The sequence below is a fragment of the Sceloporus occidentalis genome, unplaced genomic scaffold (genome assembly GCF_023333645.1).
Source record: "Sceloporus occidentalis isolate IW3139 unplaced genomic scaffold, rSceOcc1.0.p SCAF_41, whole genome shotgun sequence".
In the NCBI taxonomy this organism is placed as follows: domain Eukaryota; kingdom Metazoa; phylum Chordata; class Lepidosauria; order Squamata; family Phrynosomatidae; genus Sceloporus; species Sceloporus occidentalis.
In genome coordinates, this window is record NW_028317021.1 from 7,134,487 (window position 1) to 7,151,658 (window position 17,172).

A 17,172-nucleotide genomic window follows, 5' to 3' on the forward strand; every position below is an offset into this window, starting at 1 on the left:
AGGCCAAACACTTATTTTAAACCCATATTTATATATGATTCTGACATCTGTTCTAAGGGGGCTGAATGTTCAGCCCTTAAATATCCTACTATTCATCTGAATACTAGAGGACATCACTATTAGGGGCTAGGGATCCTGTAGTCCTCTGCATGGTCAACTCTAGCCAGCTTTGTCAGAGATAAGGAGTTGTAGTTTGAGCACTGTAGTGCATGTTCTACGGCCATCAGAAGGACCAGGAGTGCAGAGTTTTGATGTTTGTTGGAGGCAGTATTTTAATGAAGGCATGGACACAAATCACTTTGCTGAACCACAGTGAGTTTCTTATATGCCATCAAGTTGGCTTCAGCTTATGGCAAATCTTCAAATGAAAAACCTCCAAGCAGGGTCACCAACAGCCCTGCTCTGGTCTTGCCAACTCAGGGCAGTTGCCTCCCTGTTTTCCTATTGCCCCAACATTATATAGCATCATCACCTTTTCTGTCTCATGATAAGCCTGAGTCCAAGTGAGTGTTCAGGCTTAATTTGCTCTAGGGCACTTGTACAAAAGCAAGCAGCTACTGCAGAGCGTCTCAGGTTTCCTACCCATCATCTCCAGCTAGGTCTGGGGAAAACTGCATCACAACAGAAAACCCACTGGCAAACAATACTGGGCTACAGACCTTTTCTTGCCACTAACCCAAATTGTCTCTCCTGCCAAAAGCATTCTGCACTTTTACAACTTTGAGAAATGCACTTTAATGAACCCAGAAGAAAAACAAGTTCACGCTTCACACTATGTACAAAACCAAAAAGAAAGAGAAAATTCTGAATTTAGCAAAACAAAATCCCAATACAGGGAAATTAAACTGGGTCAGAATATAAACAGGTACAGGTTTTTGGCAAACAAAACTGCCAAATGGTCCACAGAAATCATGTATCCAAGCCTTCATAGGTGATTGCTCTAGTATTGTGTCAAACAAAGCTTAAAAAATAATAGTTTGGCATATCATTTACAAATACACAAATATAGATATATAAAAAAAAGACCAACTTGAGCCAAACTGTCCATATAGGTTCAATAGAAATGCTGACACCACTCCCTTGCACCCCAGTACTAAAATAGGCCATTACAGCGAACAGCATCTGCTGTTTACAAGAACTTTATACAAGAGGAGAGGGGAGGTGACACAAATCCCAATGGTGGTTTGTGTATTATGTGGCTCATGCATATATAAGTGTACAGTGTGTTAGAGAAGCTGCCCGCATCCAGCTGGAAATACCTGCAGTGGGATTTGTACCAATCTAAGAGTGAAAAGCCTTTGTGTTTGACATCATGTGTTGACAAGGTTTTCAGAACAAACAATCTCCATAAAGCTGTGTTGCCCCCAACCCCAAAAGTGAGTTCTCAACACATTATCCCTCAATATGAGGGAGCATTTAAACCCATTTTAGCCAGGTCTCCAAACCCCCAAATGCAACAACTTTCCTCTTGGATTCTCAGCGGCAAAACAAAACAAAGCAACCCATTCCATCCTGACATCTCCCTGCTGGGTATAGCTCCATAAGTGTGGAAGTCCAATGAGGAGCTCACCAGCAGTTTTGCTGGCCCATGAGGACATGCTGGGGCTTTTAAGGCAGCACTACAGCCCCCCTCCCTCCACCCCACCGGGCATCGTGACCCCTTCACTTGTTCAAAAGCAACCTGGCAAAATCAGCATTGGACATCTTCTTGGGCTCCTCTGTTGCTGGGGCTGGTGCTGCTGGGGGATTCTGGGCTGTTCCATTCTCAGCCTTGGCTGCCAAGTTGCTCTGACGCTGCAGAGCCCGTGGGACCATCGCAAGCTGAGTTCTCCCTTTGCCCCGGCTTTGGGAAAGAAAAGGAACAGGGCCAATGTTAGGAGTTTGCTAAGGATGCACTATTGACAAAAAAAGACTATTAAAATTCTGTGCCTGGTATGTGTTGTGTATATGCGCCTTCAAATCACCTGTGGACTTATGGCAACTCCCTGAATTTCACTAGGTTTGCTTAGGCAAGGAGTACTCTGAAGTGGTGGTCTGCCACTACTTTCCTCTGAAATACAGCCTCCAACAGCTAGTAGTCTTTGGTGGACTCCAAGCACTAACCCAGGGCTTAGCTGAGGCTAAGTGCTGAAGAACTGAGTGGTGTTCCGGGGCACAGGCTGTACCATCTTCCCTGCTGGTCTCCATGGACATGTCACATCACCCCCTTCTCAAAATACTCACGCGCCATAGATCTGCCGCGGAACCATGGGCTGAGATGCCCTCCCTGCAGCTTCGGCCTTCTCGGATTTTCGGGCTGGCGGGTTGCTGATGGCCACCTTAATGGTGTAATCATTGATCACCAGGCCATCCATTTTCAGCACTGCTTGAGAGGCCTGTGCTTCATTCTCAAACTCCACGTAAGCCATACCCTGAGAGGAAAAAGAGAAGTGCATTCAGCCTATGAGGACGCCACGGTTCCCTGTTCATTTTTAGAAACCTCATGTTAGGTACCTGACAAATTCACAAATAAAGCCACTCAGTGAGAAGCCAAGGGTCCAAGAGGCATACCTTGGATCTACCAGCTCGGTTTGTAACCAGTCGGACATCCTTCACATTCCCATGGGCTTTGCATAGCTCCTCCAGTTCCTCCTTCGTATAAGAAAATGGCAAGCCAGCGATGAAGAGTTTGTGTTTCTCCAGGGCAGTGCTGTACCTGAAGACCTGCAAGGAAAAGAGAGGAGCCCTATTAAGAACAGGTGAAAGTGTAATTTGAAAAACCACAAACCACACAGAATGATATGGTTTCAGTCACCCACCAGAAGCTTAGCAAGGATGGAGACAGCTTGAATTCCTTTGAGAGGGACTTCCACAATTGAGGTACTCCCCAGCCTAGCCTTTAACACAAGATTGAAGTTTTCAAACAGCCTTGCCCTGTATCTACTTTTTACACAGCATGGGCCAAGTGAGATACTGTACCCAATGATGAATGTGAACTTATTTTAGGCTGTTTTGGTCCCTGCAGTGTAGGGTTCTAATTTGACTGTTTCCCTAAGGACACAGGCTCTCTTCTGAGGATTAGTTATCAGTTGTCAGGACTACAAATGCACACCATAACTGAAGCATCTGGCCCTCAATCCCCCACATACTAATGCCGCCAGGGAAAGGGGTACCTTGAAACCCGGATGCTTGGTCTTATCAACACATGGAGAAACAAACATCAGCCTCCCATCGACATTTCGGCGATCAAGCTTGAGGGCCTCCAGGGCCGCCTTCTCCTCCTTAAACTCCACATAGCTGTAGCCCCGGAAATTCCCTTTGTTGTTAAAGATGGGGCGGACTTCAACCACCTCCCCACAGGTGCTGAAGACCTCCTTCAGCATCGCCCCAGGCTCTGTCATGCTATAGGAAAGGTTGCTGACAAAGACTGTGACATTGTCCTTCTCGCTGTCATGGATGACTTTGGGCGCCTCTTTCCACTTGGAAGGGGCTGCTCCTGCTGCTGATTCCTTTGCTTTCGAATCTGCTTTTGGGGGCATGTTTCTTCCAAAGAGCCCAGTTTCTGTCTCCATGTCTTCAGCCTCCTCCTCTTCCTCCTCCTCCTGTTCCTCTGCCAGTGTATCACCACTGCCATCCCCCTTGCGCCTCTTGATTGGCTGGTCATCTGGTCAAAGAAACAGGAGACAACTCAGACTTTTTCTTCAAAACACTGGAGTATCAGCAACATGTGCTTAGATACCTCCTGTCTGGATTACTGTAATGAGCTTGACATGGGGCTGCCTGTGAAGACTGCTCAGAAACTTCAGCCGGTCCAAAAAGGTGCAGCCAGATTACTGTTAACTGGGACTGGCTACAGGGAGCACACAACTCCCTTGTTGCAAACAACTCCACTGCCTTGCCAGTAGGTTTTCCAGCACAACTCAAAGTACTGGTTATGACCTATAATGTTCAGGTCTAGGTTATCTGAAGAACTACATTCTCCCATACAAGCCTGCCAAAGCTTTAGAGGCCCTTCTCTCCATCTCAACACCCTAACAGGTACATGTGGTAGGAACCCAGGAGAGGGCCTTCCCAGTGGCGGCTCCCAGGCTCTGAGACTCCTCTGTACAAGTTTGTGCTGGTCTATGACCATAATAAAGATTCAATTCTATTCTATTCTGAAACTCCTGTATACAAGCTTCTTAGGGCACACAGGATCCACCTCAAGCCCAGTTTGCTTCTTACAACTAAAACAGCAGAAGGACTGGACGAAACACAAAAATGAGTGCTGCTATTCTGCCTAGGCCAGGAGCACAATGTTCAAGGGGGCCCTGTACCTTCCTCCTCTTGCCCCCATTCACCATCGGCGTCTGCTTTGCGCTTGTCTCCTGCCTTGGGTTTCTTGCCCTTTTTGGCTGCTCGCTTCTCAGCTCGAGATTGCTTCCGCTGCTCAGTGACAGCAGCCTCCTTCTCAGCAGCCTAGAGAGCAAAAGAGCATGAGAGAATGTTCAGAGCAAACACAATCTTCTACAGCTCTTGTGCACATTGATTTTTGCCCTACTAATGCAGCAACTGATGGCAGGTCACAAGCCTTCTATATTCAAAGCCAGCACCCTCTAAACCTGATCCCACTATAATCAAGAGAAGAGAAAGACGGAGTGTGGAGCATAACATTGCTAACAGCAAAGATACAGTTCAGGACCCAAAAAACTGGCCACAACAAAAATCTGTCACTATGGAGAATGCAGGCAGAGAATCACATAAGGCCAAATTCCACTCAAAAAGCTAACTTGCACCCATACACTCTCATGGAGCAGCCTAACCAGAAAGACCAAAACATGGCTTTCAAAGGAAAAGGAGCCCTGTTTAGCTTCAGCCGAAGGGTTCCCCACCCTATTTCTCAAGTACTTACCTTGACTCTTTGCTCATTGACTCGAGCAAGGCGGCTTTCTGTTTTCTGCACAGCTGCATCCCAATCTTCTAAAGTGCCTATGAGAAAACAGGAGATGTTAAAAAGCTCTGCCCCCAATGTCTCCATGCCTCTCTCAAGCCTCAACACGCTGCCAAGAGTGTCATAACCACAGATAAAGAACAAGACAGACAGACAGACAGACAGACATCAAAAGGCAGTTCTGTATCCTAGAAAGAAACCCAAAGCTACTTACCGTCTATTCTTTCCAGCATGAGCAGCACCTCACAGACATGCTCTGGGTAGTCGCTAGTGCACTGCACAGCCCGGTGCAAGGCCTTTCGACAGTGCTGGGTATCGCCATGTGCCCTACAGCCCCCAAAAGAGGTGAGAAAAGGCGACGTGTTAGGGTTGTAACAAACATCAAGGAGACACCACCCATTTTCTGTTCTAGGTGGCTCTTGTTCTTCCCCAAAGCCAATCCCATGACATAAAGGGTTTCAAAATCATTTCGCTCTGATTCAAAATGGATCCAAAATCAGAGATCAGGACCAGGGTCTAATCCAGGGATTGGTATATGCTCCATAGGGCCATTTTGTAGCCCTCAGGGCCCCCAAGTACAGTTCGCTCTTTCGTTATGTGGGGGATCCGTTCCAGACTCCCCCGCGTAAAACAAATACCGCCTACGCTCGAGCCCCATTTAAATGCCATAGGCGCGCGCCCCATTTGTCCCTATGGGGCACCCTGCCCCTTCTCCCCTTGCGGCTTTCAGTGTATGCTGAAAGCCGTGGATGACGGAGGCGCACTGTATCAAGTGGGTTGGGGGGAATCCAAAAGAACTCAAAATGTTTTCTATGAAGAGTGAGAGGTATTTCTGCCAAGTTTTGGTGCTTCCTGGGCCATGATGAAAATGTGCCCCAATGCCCCTACAGAGGTTGAGGAGCATTTGAGGACAAACAGTGGGAGGGGAGGGGGTTTTCAGTTAGAGGATACATCCCCCACCCCAAATCTCCTAGAGGACTAATGAGGCCCCGAGCATCCAACAGTTGCCCACCCTTGGGCTAAGTCACAGGCAGGCAACTCTGCAAGATCTAGGGGCCATTCCCCACCATTCCACAGGCTGCACCAGTTCCCCAGGCCTCTGGGAAGCAGAGAAACAGCCTGGGGGCACATGGGATCCCCAGCCCTGGTTTAAGTTTAACCCCTCATTTAAGCCTTGACAAAGGGGAAACTGCTCATCGTCTCACCGCTCCAAGTTGTAGTACTCCAGCCACATGTTGGCATACTTGGCATTCCCCTTTGTCATGATGCTGTCCCAGAGCTCTCTTGCCTTCTGCATGTTGTTACACAGGCGAGCCTAAGAAGAAGGTGACCAATATTTAGGTGGTGTCATTATGATCTTTGGCTCACACCCCACTCTCTAATGGAGGTGAGCATTACAGGATACCGCAGGGGAATGAGCCAAAATTACCTCAATCCTTGCCCAGGTCTGCATGATGATGCAGGAAGGGTCCCCGCTCTCACTAAACCCTGAGGGCAAGGGCAAACAAATGATTCGTCAAGAGTTTCTATGATACAGCATGAGATAAAGTCAAACTCTGCTCAAAACTCTAGAAATCCAAGGTGGACAGATTTGGGGCAGATGAAAGGGCCAGGGACTCTGAAGCTACCTGCAGCAAAACACTGGAGCAGAAGCTATAAAAACCAGCAACTGGCTACTTTCAGATCTTCTAGAATGCAATAAAATCATCAGAGGCTGCAGGATGGGAAGCTGGGAAACGCCTCTCACCAAGGGGCGTTCAGCTGAAATGCCAGAGTTCTACACGGTTCACATGTTTCCCTTTACCCACCCATCCCATGTACACACTTTGCATGGGGCAGCAGGGGCAACATACAACTGGTTTAAGTGGAACCTCCAAGTTCAGAGGAAGTATAGCTTGAAGTATCCAGAAAGAGATGACAGTCTCCAGTTCTGTGGGCCCCTCTCCAACATCACTAACCTGGGTGCAGCTGTTGAGAATCAGATGCTAGCCAGGCTCCCTAGAGGTGTTTTGGAATACAACTCCCACCCACCCCAGCCAAAGGTCAGGGATGACAGGAGCCACAGTCCACCTTTGGAAGACCCGAGTTGGGGGGGAAGGCTGAGACAGCCTCTCAGAGACCAAGAGGGCTCTTGTTAAACTGAAACCTAGATTCAAGAGGCTTAGTCAAATAGGGATTTTTCTCAGCTGAAGGAGACATTTTCCGGTAAGAAGAGTCTGACTGTCCTGACCGAAGCTTTCAACACCATGCACCCACAAAAGAAAGAACCCACAACATACGCTCTTCCACTTCTTGTTTTAGGTACTCGACTGCCTGGGCAAAGGCAGATCGAAGTTCTTCCAGTTCTTTGCTTGAGTCTGAAAAACAGACGAGAGACATCCTTCAGGGAGAATTTTTCTCTTGGCGTTTGCTGTTGTATCAAGCCCCAACCACACTGAGCCCCATTTTAACACAAGTCACTGAAGAGGAGGCACAGAATCTGAACCAAGAATGTTTATCTGAAAGATCAGGCTTTGAAAAGGCAGAGGAATAGAATAGCGGTTGCTAGAGCTCCAGGTCTTCCCTTGCTCTTCCCCTCCTGCCCTTCTCCAACTTTAGGCAGGCTAGGGCCTTCTCCCAATGATGCTAGATGGCACATTAAGCAGAGCCATAGAAGAAGTCAGGAAAGCTGACCTTTTGAGCACTTATCTCCACAACAGAGAGCTTCAACAGACTAATCATTGGACAATGAAGACAGAACTCAGCTTTCCTCCATCTTGGACTGAGGGGGCTCCCATTCAGGACTACCCCTCAATACTGCAAACAGTTGAGGTGGTGACTCTGGGACCTTGTTTTCACTCAACCAAAGAGGTGGCAAACATGTTGCCTTTCTGTCATCTATGTGCATACTGGGTCAGACAGGCTAGCTTTCTATGTGCAAGAAATCTCTCTCTCTCTCTCTCTCACACACACACACACACACACACCCCTCTGGTGGCCACAAAGGAGGAGCGGTCTGCCATTTAGTCACATTCATTTTATAGGGTCAGCATGATGACTAAATGGCTAAATGAGTCCAGGAAACTAGGGTTCAAAATCCCCCCTCAGCCATGAAATCCCCTGGGTGACCCTGGGCAAGTCACACTCTCTCAGAGAAATGCCAAGACATAATAAATCTTCTCAAGAAAACCCTGTGACAGGATTACCTTATGACTGCCATATACTGGAAACATTTTGAGACCACCCAACCACACAGCTTCACTTACTAAGGCGGGTTACAGACCGCCCGTTTGGGGCGGCCTGCACCTGCCCCTTTCCCCGCTGTATCGGGGCCTCAGCTGCCAGAACGGCAGCCTCCGAGGCCCCGATCCGCCACTTCCCAGGCCGCAGGGAAGCGGCAAAAAGCCACTTCCCCGCGGCCTGGAAAGGAGTGTCCTTGGGGCTTCAAGCCCCAAGGACACCCAATGGCGGCAGGGAGGATGAGAAAGGGGCCGCTTGGCCCCTTTCTCCCTTGCGTCCCTGGCATAGCCATCTGAAGGCTGCGCCAGTGATGCAAACTGCAAAAGGAGCTCCATTTCGGAGCTCCTTTTCGTGCTGCAGAAAGGGCGCTCTAGGCACCCTCGCGCGGCGTGACGATGTCACATCCGCGCTGCCTCGTTTGGAGGTGGCGCGTTCATGACGTCTTAATGGTGGCGCCCATGTGCATAGGGCGCTGTCATTTTGTGCATGCTCCGCGCAGGCTAGGGTTGGCTAGGGTTGGGGGCCTCTTTCTAACCCTAGTACGCGCAGAGCGTGTACTTTTAGGCCCGTGTGTAACGGGCCTAACTATTCATTCATAGATTCATTATACTAGTTAACTTGGGAATGCAACATGCTGTCCCAAATGATGATGAGAGTAGTTCAAACACCAACACATTTACCCCTATCTGCTCAATTACCTTGAGTAAAATCCACCCGTCTCCTCAGGTAATCCAAGTACGCCTGCCAGATTTCCACATAGTCCGTAGCCTGAATGAAGCCAGCATTCAGGGCTTTCTCAAAGGTTTCTAACAAGAGAGAGAGAAAACAGCAGGGCTGAGTAGGCTTAGATCAGTGATAGCGAACCTATGGCGCACGTGCCAAAGGTGGCACTCAGAGCCCTGTCTGTGAGCACATGTGCCGTCGCCCCAGCACAGAGTTTGCCAGAGTTTGTTACGAGAAAGCCAGAGGGACATGGCATGACACTTATTTATATAAGTGGGTTTTGGGTTACAGTTTGGGCACTCAGCCTCTAAAAGGTTCACCATCACTGGCTTAGATGATTCACCAACTTTCTCTCACCTCTTATCTCACATTGATATGATGTGATTGCACATTCACTCCCTAAATTTAAGAACCACAAAGCTCAGAGGTTAGCTCAGAAGCTATGCCCCTTCCAAGCACAGGGCAGGGGTGTCCTGGCTGTGATTACTCAGCATCATGCCTGATGGATGCAGCAACATGAGCTGCCTACCTAAGCCCTGGAACTAATGCAAAATGAACCAAAGCCATCACTGCTTGTAGAATGTCTAGCACAACATAGACACCTCTGAGCTCTAGGAAGCAAAAGGTCTGTTTCATCTTACAGCATCTTGGCCTTACCAGAAATAAGCTGATGCTCAACTTGGTGCCTCTCCATGGCCAGCAGATATTGGTTCCACAGTTTGACAGTCCAAGGGCAATTCCTGATGGCTCGCTCATGTGCAGAGAGCACCAATTCTTTCAGTTTTAGCTGCCTGTCCTGGGAGATAAGCATACAAGCCAAAGTTCAGCACCAGGACTAAATTCCACAGGAGTATACATGTGGCGGAGGGCCTAAATTCCCCGAAGGCACCAGATCCCATCTGAACTTGAAAGCTAAGCAGGGAGACTTCCTAGGTGCTGGAAGCTTTTTTTCAGAGGAAGCAATGGGCAAAAACACCTCTGAGTCTTCCTTGCCTAAGGAAACCTTATGAAATGGGCTCGCCATAAGTTGACAGCTGACTTGAATACACACACACACACACACACAGTGGCATTTGTGAGATTCACCACTAGAAGGCAAACCCTCCTAAAGTTCCAAGCCCTTACAAACAAGATATTCTCAAATGCAAACAGCATCTGCCACTGTTTCAAAAGATAGGAGAAGTAGCTAAACAAGATGCCCAGGTGTGTCGTGGCATATCTGCAGCAATGCAGATAAGCCCTTGGGCCTTCCCTGCAAGTAGCAAGACTTGAATCAAGTAATAATAATAATAATAATAATAATAATAATAATAATTTGTTTTATTTATATACCGCTATTCCAAAGATCATAGCGGTGAACAGCAAGTAAGCTAATTAGCAAGTAAGCTAATTTGCCCCCAACAGTCTGGGTACTCATTTTAGTGACCTCGGAAGGATGCAAGCCTGAGTCGAGCTTGGGCCCTTTTGCTGGTCTTGAACTCGCAACCTTGTGGTTTCGAGTGAATGGCTGCAGTACAGGCATTTAACCACTGCGCCACCAGGGCTCCATTATAATAATTAATAATTTGTTTTATTTATATACCGCTATTCCAAAGATCATAGCGGTGAACAGCAAGTAAGCTAATTAGCAAGTAAGCTAATTTGCCCAAACAGTCTGGGTACTCATTTTAGCGACCTCGGAAGGATGCAAGCCTGAGTCGAGCTTGGGCCCTTTTGCTGGTCTTGAACTCACAACCTTGTGGTTTTGAGTGAATGGCTGCAGTACAGGCAAGTAAGACCAATTATACAAACTGCATTATTTCCATGTGTCACAGGATTTGGTCTCTTGGCAGTGTGGAATTTTAAATTTCTTTCAACAAAAAAATGGCATAGACGTGGGTCACTTCTAAGTTATAGCACTATGATTCCACTTTAACCGCATGACAACATCCTATGGGATCCAGGAATTTGTAGTTTAGGCAGAGTCATTTAAAATTCTTTTTGAGAGAGCTCTAGTGCTTCACTAAACTACAAACCCAGGATTCCAGCAGATGTGGCCATGGCAGTTAAAGTGGAATTACAATGCTGCAACAGTGTAGTGTGAAAAGTGCCCTAGTTAAAATTTGCCACAAGAAAGGCAACACCTGAGGAGGCCTTGAGCTCAAAACTATGCCTGTTAAGAATCCTTACCAGGTACTGAGTGTAGCGAGCCCACAGGTCTGGCACAAGGCAATTGTCAGCCAGGGCACGTTCGTATGTCAGCTGAATACGAGCTGGATCCCCGGCCTTGGTTTCAAAGTCGATGTAGCCTTGGTATTCTGCCAACTTGGGAGTCTCAGCTACCAGCTAGAATGAAAGCAGAAGAGGAAGGAAATACTTTCAGAAATGTCAAAAGTTAACTGATCTGAACTGATTCTGAGTATCCCAGAAGGCAGTGGCTTCAGGAAGAGGTGTACCATATACTTGGGCAGTTAAACAATGACCCAGTGGGCCTTCTTTGGGATGGGATGGGGCAGGATTTGTGCGGCCCTCCAGATTTTGTTGAACACTAGGGAAAACTTCCTGGCAGTAAAAGCTATTTGAAAGTGGAACAGCCTTTTTCAGAATGTGGGAGACTCTTCTTCATCGGTGGTTTCTAAACTGAGGTTGAATGACCACCTCTCAGAGGTACTTTAGCAGCAGATATGTTATGAGCTGGTTGAACCTGATGGCCCCTGGCAGTGGAAAAACAAAATCTCCACATGCAACTCCAAAGGGAAGCAACTTACCAGGGCCTCTTCATAGGGTTTATATTTCTCCATCTGCTGCAACGCTTTCCTGTAGTTTTTTATCACTGCTTCTGGGACTGGCTCCTCAGACCACTCTTCGTATTCAGCAAAAGTTGTTTCCATATCTTGACATGAAGAGTTAAAACTGCTTTAAACATTAGAATCAGCAGCAGAACCTGAACTCAATTCCATACATTCAGAGAAATTCAGAGCCAAGAGAAGGAGGCAGTTCAGAGCTGAGTGAGGTGCTCTGATGGCAACCAACCAGGAAACATTTTCTAATAAGTGGCAAGAGACCACTACCTTCTGTTTTTGTCATGATTTGGAAATCAGCCTTATTTCTAAACAGACTAAACCGAGACTGTATTATAATATGGAGGAATCATACAGTTGGAAGAGACCACAAGGGCCATCCAGTCCAACACCCTGCCAGGCAGGAAATCCAAATCAAAGCATCCCCGACAGATGGCCATCCAGCCTCTGCTTAAAGACCTCCAAAGAAGGAGACTCCACTACACTCCGAGGGAGCACAAGCTAATGCATTTACACATGCAGGGTTGCTTTCCAGCAGGGCTGAGAACCAAAGGAGAAAGTGAACCTATCTTGGGGCTAGCAGGAGCAACTGGTTGGTTCAAACACCACACCATCAGACAGCAGCCCTCCAAGCCCACTGGTTCTTACCCATCAGGGGGATTCCCAGCTGGCGCCGAAAGAGTGTGTGGATCTTTTCAAGCTGTGCACTTACAGCCTGCTTCTGTTCAGGAGATGGCACACCACCAGCTGCTGGCTACAGAGAAAAAGAAGGTGGGGAAACCCATGGGAGTCAAGTAGGCTGCCTTCTGCAGAAGGAGCTTGTAAGCCAGAGCTTTGAGGTGTTGTTTTGGACTGCAGCTTCCAGAGTTCTCCATCCATGTTGGCTGGGGGACTGTGCAGGCTACAGTCCAAAACAGCAATGTTCCCAAGCACTGCCAACCTCACCCAAAAGAGCTGCACCTACAATTTAAATAACTCCAAGGCCCAGCTCAACCATAAGTTTTACAGACAGCCCACTACTGCAGCAATCTGCATTGCGCTCCATGAGCTGCTCTTTGAAAGGGGGAAAATAATGTCATGAACCCCCTCTCAAAAAGCCCTCTCACGTCTTTTGAAGTCTTCCTCCCTCAACTTCCACTCAGGAGACTCATCCTCCACCTGCTGTGTATCTTAGGCCCCATACAGACAGGCCAAAATAAAGCTGCTTCGGGTCACTTTGGAGGTATGCTGTTTAAATGATGCATGCGTCCTAAGAGTCCGGAAGCTGCGCCAAAGCCATGATCCAGTCCTAAGAACTGGAGCACAGCTTCCGGACTCTTAGGACGCATGCATCATTTAAACAGCATACCTCCAAAGTGACCCGAAGCAGCTTTATTTTGGCCTGTCTGTATGGGGCCTTAGTAGTCTGCTTCGGAACAACACTTCTGTCCATAGAGCTTCCAGCTTCCAGGACCAACAGCCCAGATAGTTAAGCTGTCTTCCCACTGCAGCATAATACAACCTAACTCTTAGGAATCCACCCCACAAATACAAAAGAAGGCAGCTAAGCATGCCATGGCACTACCTGCAGGGTTTCCAGGATGGCGTTTTCAAATTCCCGGTAGGCCTCCCAAATAGCAGCTCCTTTTGTCATATGCAAGCCAACAGCAGTCAGGGCCCTTTCAAATACTGAACGAACTTTCTCAATGCCTCCCTCCTGACCAATGCCACCAATGGAGTACTGGGCATACTCCAGCCAGATTTCAGGACCTGAAAGAAACCACCAAGTTATTATTATTATTATTAACCTTTATTTATAAAGCGCTGTAAATTTACACTTATAGATTTCTACAAGGCACAATCATTAGAGAACCTCTGAATCTACTATTCCTACCAGAAAAGATGTTTCCTTAAGGAACCTGAAAGCCAATGGGGTTTGATGCTGTTTACACCTATCTTCTTCTTTTTTAATTTTTAAATAATGGATTGTATTTTTATTTAATATGTTCACATGTAACCCCTACAGAAAGTTTTATTTGAAGAAGAGCTGACAACCTGTTACATGTGAAGCCTTCTGCTGCTCAAGATAAACAGCAATCCAGGAAAACATGAACAGACGTAAGAGTTAAAAAATCACACTCATCTGCAAGGTGGTCTTTTTTGGCCTAAAATGATCATTATGTTGGGATGGAAAAGAAGAGACAACAACTCTTTCTGGACTCCATAAAAAAAGAACATCTCTTCTCTCTCACCTGTGTTCCTAGAATCTCCTGGATTTATATATAAAACGTTTTTGATCTCAGGGGGAGCAGGAGGCCTCCAAATGACATGGAAATGCCCTGCAAAGCCCCTAGAGTGCATTTGGGGGGGGGGGGAGGAAGCATTCTGCAGCCTACATATGCACACACACACACACCTGGGTTGTACTTTGTCTACCTTGGGCTAGTTTAACATTTCAGAATCCTATACTTTTAGAGCAGATCTCCCAGTACCTTCAGGTTGTTTTAGCTGGGAAAAACGTTGCTATTTTCCAGCAAAGCAACAAAAAGACTTGGCTGGTGTTCCATCAGCAAAGCCAGATTGAATGCAAACCTACAAAGTTTTGTTCTACTTGAAGGAGAGCTGAAAAACACTTACAGATATAGTCTTTCACAGCTCTTTCAAAAAGGTCATAGATCTGTTCCCGCTCCGAGTTTTCTGAAGCCATCCGAATCTCATCCTTCAGCCAGTCTAGCCAGATCTCTGAAAAACATACCATCAGGCAACATAGTATAACCTCCTAGAATTACAATGTTACGGCATGTTTAGAGTGTTACCAGAGTCTAATTTGTTTATTACGTGTGCATTTTAACAGATGGTTACTTTATGTTCAGGTCAAAAGAAGAACATGTAATATACATTGCAATACACAAAAAACATAACAAACAGGGCAAGCCAACAAACACTTCTCTTGTGGTAAGCACTACCAAGCTTAATGAGGTTAAGTTAATTTCCTTCCCAGGACGCATCCACTGGACTGTTTTTCCACTTACACAAGGAGAAGCTAAAGCCTTCTGAAAATAAGGGTATTTTAAGTATCTTTCTAGACCTTCAGACAGTGGCAGAAAGCCACCCTAGAGTTCTGTTTCATTTTTACACTCACAGCATCCAACAGCAAGCCAGACATAAGGTGGCAAAGTGCTACACAGGTGAATCATAGAGTTGGAAGAGACCACAGGGGTCATCCAGTCCAACCCCATTCTGCCATACAAGAACTCCCTATCAAAGCATCCCCATTGACAGATGTCCATCCAGCCTCTGTTTAAAGACCTCCAAGGAGGGAGACTCCACCACTCTCCGAGGGAGGAGTGTGTTCCACTGTCAAACAGCCTTTACTGTCAGGAAGTTCCTCCTAATGTTGAGCTGGAATCTCTTTTCCTGTAGCTTGCATCCATTGCTCCATTGGGTCCTGTTCTCTGGAGCAGCAGAAAACAAGCTTGCTCCCTCCTCAATATGACATCCCTTCAAATATTTAAACAGGGCTATCATATCACCTCTTAACCTTCTCTTCTCCAGGCTAAACATCCCCAGCTCCCTGAGTCATTCCTCATAGGGCATGGTTTCCAGACCCTTCACCATTTTAGTTGCCCTCCTTTGGACACATGGCTCCAGTTTCTCAATGTCCTTTTTGAATTGTGGTACCCAGAACAGGACACAGTATTCCAGGTGGGGCCTGACCAAAAGCAGAATAAAGTGGCACTGTTACTTTCCTCAATCTAGACACTATACTTCTATTGATGCAGCCTAAAATCACATTGGCCTTGATAGCTGCTGCATCGCACTGTTGACTCATGTTCAACTTGTGGTCTACTTCGACTCCCAGATCCCTTTCACACATATAAATCTCGTTCAGCCAGGTGTCCCCCATAATCCTTTATCTGTGCATTTAATTTTTCTGCCCTAAGTGCAGTACCTTACATTTCTCCTTGTTGAAGTTTATTTAGTTAGCTTTGGCCTCGCTTTCAAGTCTATTCTGGTCATTTTGAATTTTGATCCTGTCAAGTGCAGGTGCAAGTGCTGCTTTTGCTGCGTGGTTAAGCACCTCCAACATCGACTGCATGCCCACCAAGCACCAACAAAAAATTGGCCATATCTCTCTGCTGGAGGCAACCTAACACCCCAGAGGCAGAATTGATGCTTACTGTATATACTCATGTATACGTCTAGAAATTTTAGTCAAAACTTGACCTCCAAAAACTTGGGTTGACTTATCCACGCATCAATGTAAGAAGTGTACCTTAATTGAAAATGGAAGGAAAGCAAGCATAGGGCCCAAACAGACAGCCAAAATAAAGCTGCTTTGGGTCACTTTGGAGGTAAGCTGTTTAAATGACACACACATCTGAAGAGGCCAGAAGCTGCGCCAAAGCTGCACTCCAGTCCTTAGGTCTGCAGCATGCATCATTTCAAAAGCATACCTCCAAAGTGACCTAAAGTAGCTTTATTTTGGCCTGTCTGTATGGAGCCATAATTTCTAACAAGAAGGGAACAGCAAAATAAGGTATATAGCACACTTAAAACAGGCAGCACTTCCAAAAGCTAAGCAAAGATGACTAGCACCATGGAGAACTGATTCCCTGAAGCTCAAGGGGGTAAGCCAACCATACACTCTATGGCTGCATCTGCACTGCAGAAATAATCCAGTTTGACCCCACTTCCACTGCCATGGCTCCATTCCACTGAATCCTGGGATTCATAGTTTGTTGTGGGGTTGGGGCGCCTCTCATGCCTATGGCCCTGTTCAACCAACCATCTCTGGACCTGGTTTTTCGGGAGGGAGGGCTATTTGGGGAAGAAGCGCCCCAGCCCTGGCCTACCTTCGGTGAGAGGAAAGAGTTCGCTCATCTTCTGGCGGGCTCTTCGGAGCTTGACCAGTTCGCCCTCCTGGTGCAACAGTTTGATGAGATCCAGGTGGCAGTTGTAGTCAAAGGCGTTGATCGACAGCTTCAAGGCAAGGAGAAAAGCGCGCTCAGTTATGAAGTGAATGGAAGCCCGCACTGTTTGGGTTTCATTGGTGCGCTGCCTTCCTTCCTCCCCGACTGGCTCACCTGCTCCTCCAGGCGCTGGATCTCGGCCTCGTTCTCTTTCTCCTCGTCCTCCGCGGAGGACTCCTCCGACTCCAGCTCCTCCTCGCCGCCTTCGCTCTCCTCGGCCTCGTCGCCGGAGCCTCGCCCGCCCCACAGCTCCCCCTCCGCCACCGCCGCCTCGGCCCCGCTGTCCTGCGCCATCGCCCTCCTTCCTTCGCTCGCTCGCTTGCCTCAGGAAAGCCCCCGGCCCCGCGCGCCGCAAGGCCCCCGCGCGCGTGCCAAGCCTTCGGGCTGTCTAAGCAAATGCCTGACGAAAAACCCGACCACGGCGGCTACCCCCTGCTCTGCCCTACAGCCAAACTGCTTTCACCTCTTTGGAAAGGTTGCCCGAAAGTACCCTCGCCCGAAAGCGACGTTGGCTGAAGGGAGGGCTGGGCCGTTTCGTCTCTTCGAGACAGGCGGTCATTGAAACAGCCCTGGAGTGAGGGTGGGCTTC

The 17,172-nt window shown here is 47.5% G+C and overlaps 1 protein-coding gene across 1 annotated transcript; it reads right to left on the reverse strand.

The window, feature by feature from the left end:
• Window positions 1-710: 710 nt before the first annotated feature.
• SART3 (spliceosome associated factor 3, U4/U6 recycling protein) lies at window positions 711-16,877 on the reverse strand. The gene is made up of 19 exons (XM_089490058.1): window positions 16,698-16,877; window positions 16,467-16,593; window positions 14,248-14,352; window positions 13,196-13,380; window positions 12,280-12,385; window positions 11,599-11,723; window positions 11,021-11,176; window positions 9,509-9,647; window positions 8,827-8,934; window positions 7,189-7,266; window positions 6,339-6,397; window positions 6,115-6,224; window positions 5,124-5,236; window positions 4,871-4,947; window positions 4,296-4,437; window positions 3,153-3,643; window positions 2,551-2,703; window positions 2,224-2,411; window positions 711-1,843 (listed from the first exon to the last, which is right to left on the reverse strand). The coding sequence occupies exons 1-19, from the start codon at window positions 16,875-16,877 to the stop codon at window positions 1,663-1,665; spliced, it is 2,823 nt and encodes a 940-aa protein (XP_089346184.1). The 3' UTR covers window positions 711-1,662.
• Between the last annotated feature and the right edge of the window lie 295 nt (window positions 16,878-17,172).

Coding starts and splice junctions, on each gene's coding strand:
- SART3 (XM_089490058.1), bottom strand. CDS start 16,877: ATGGCGCAGGACAGCGGGGCCGAGGCGGCGGTGGCGGAGGGGGAGCTG. Junction 13,381..14,247: donor AGCTGTGAAAGACTATATCT/GTAAGTGTTTTT, acceptor GGTTTCTTTCAG/GTCCTGAAATCTGGCTGGAG. Junction 4,948..5,123: donor CATGCTGGAAAGAATAGACG/GTAAGTAGCTTT, acceptor GTTTTCTCATAG/GCACTTTAGAAGATTGGGAT.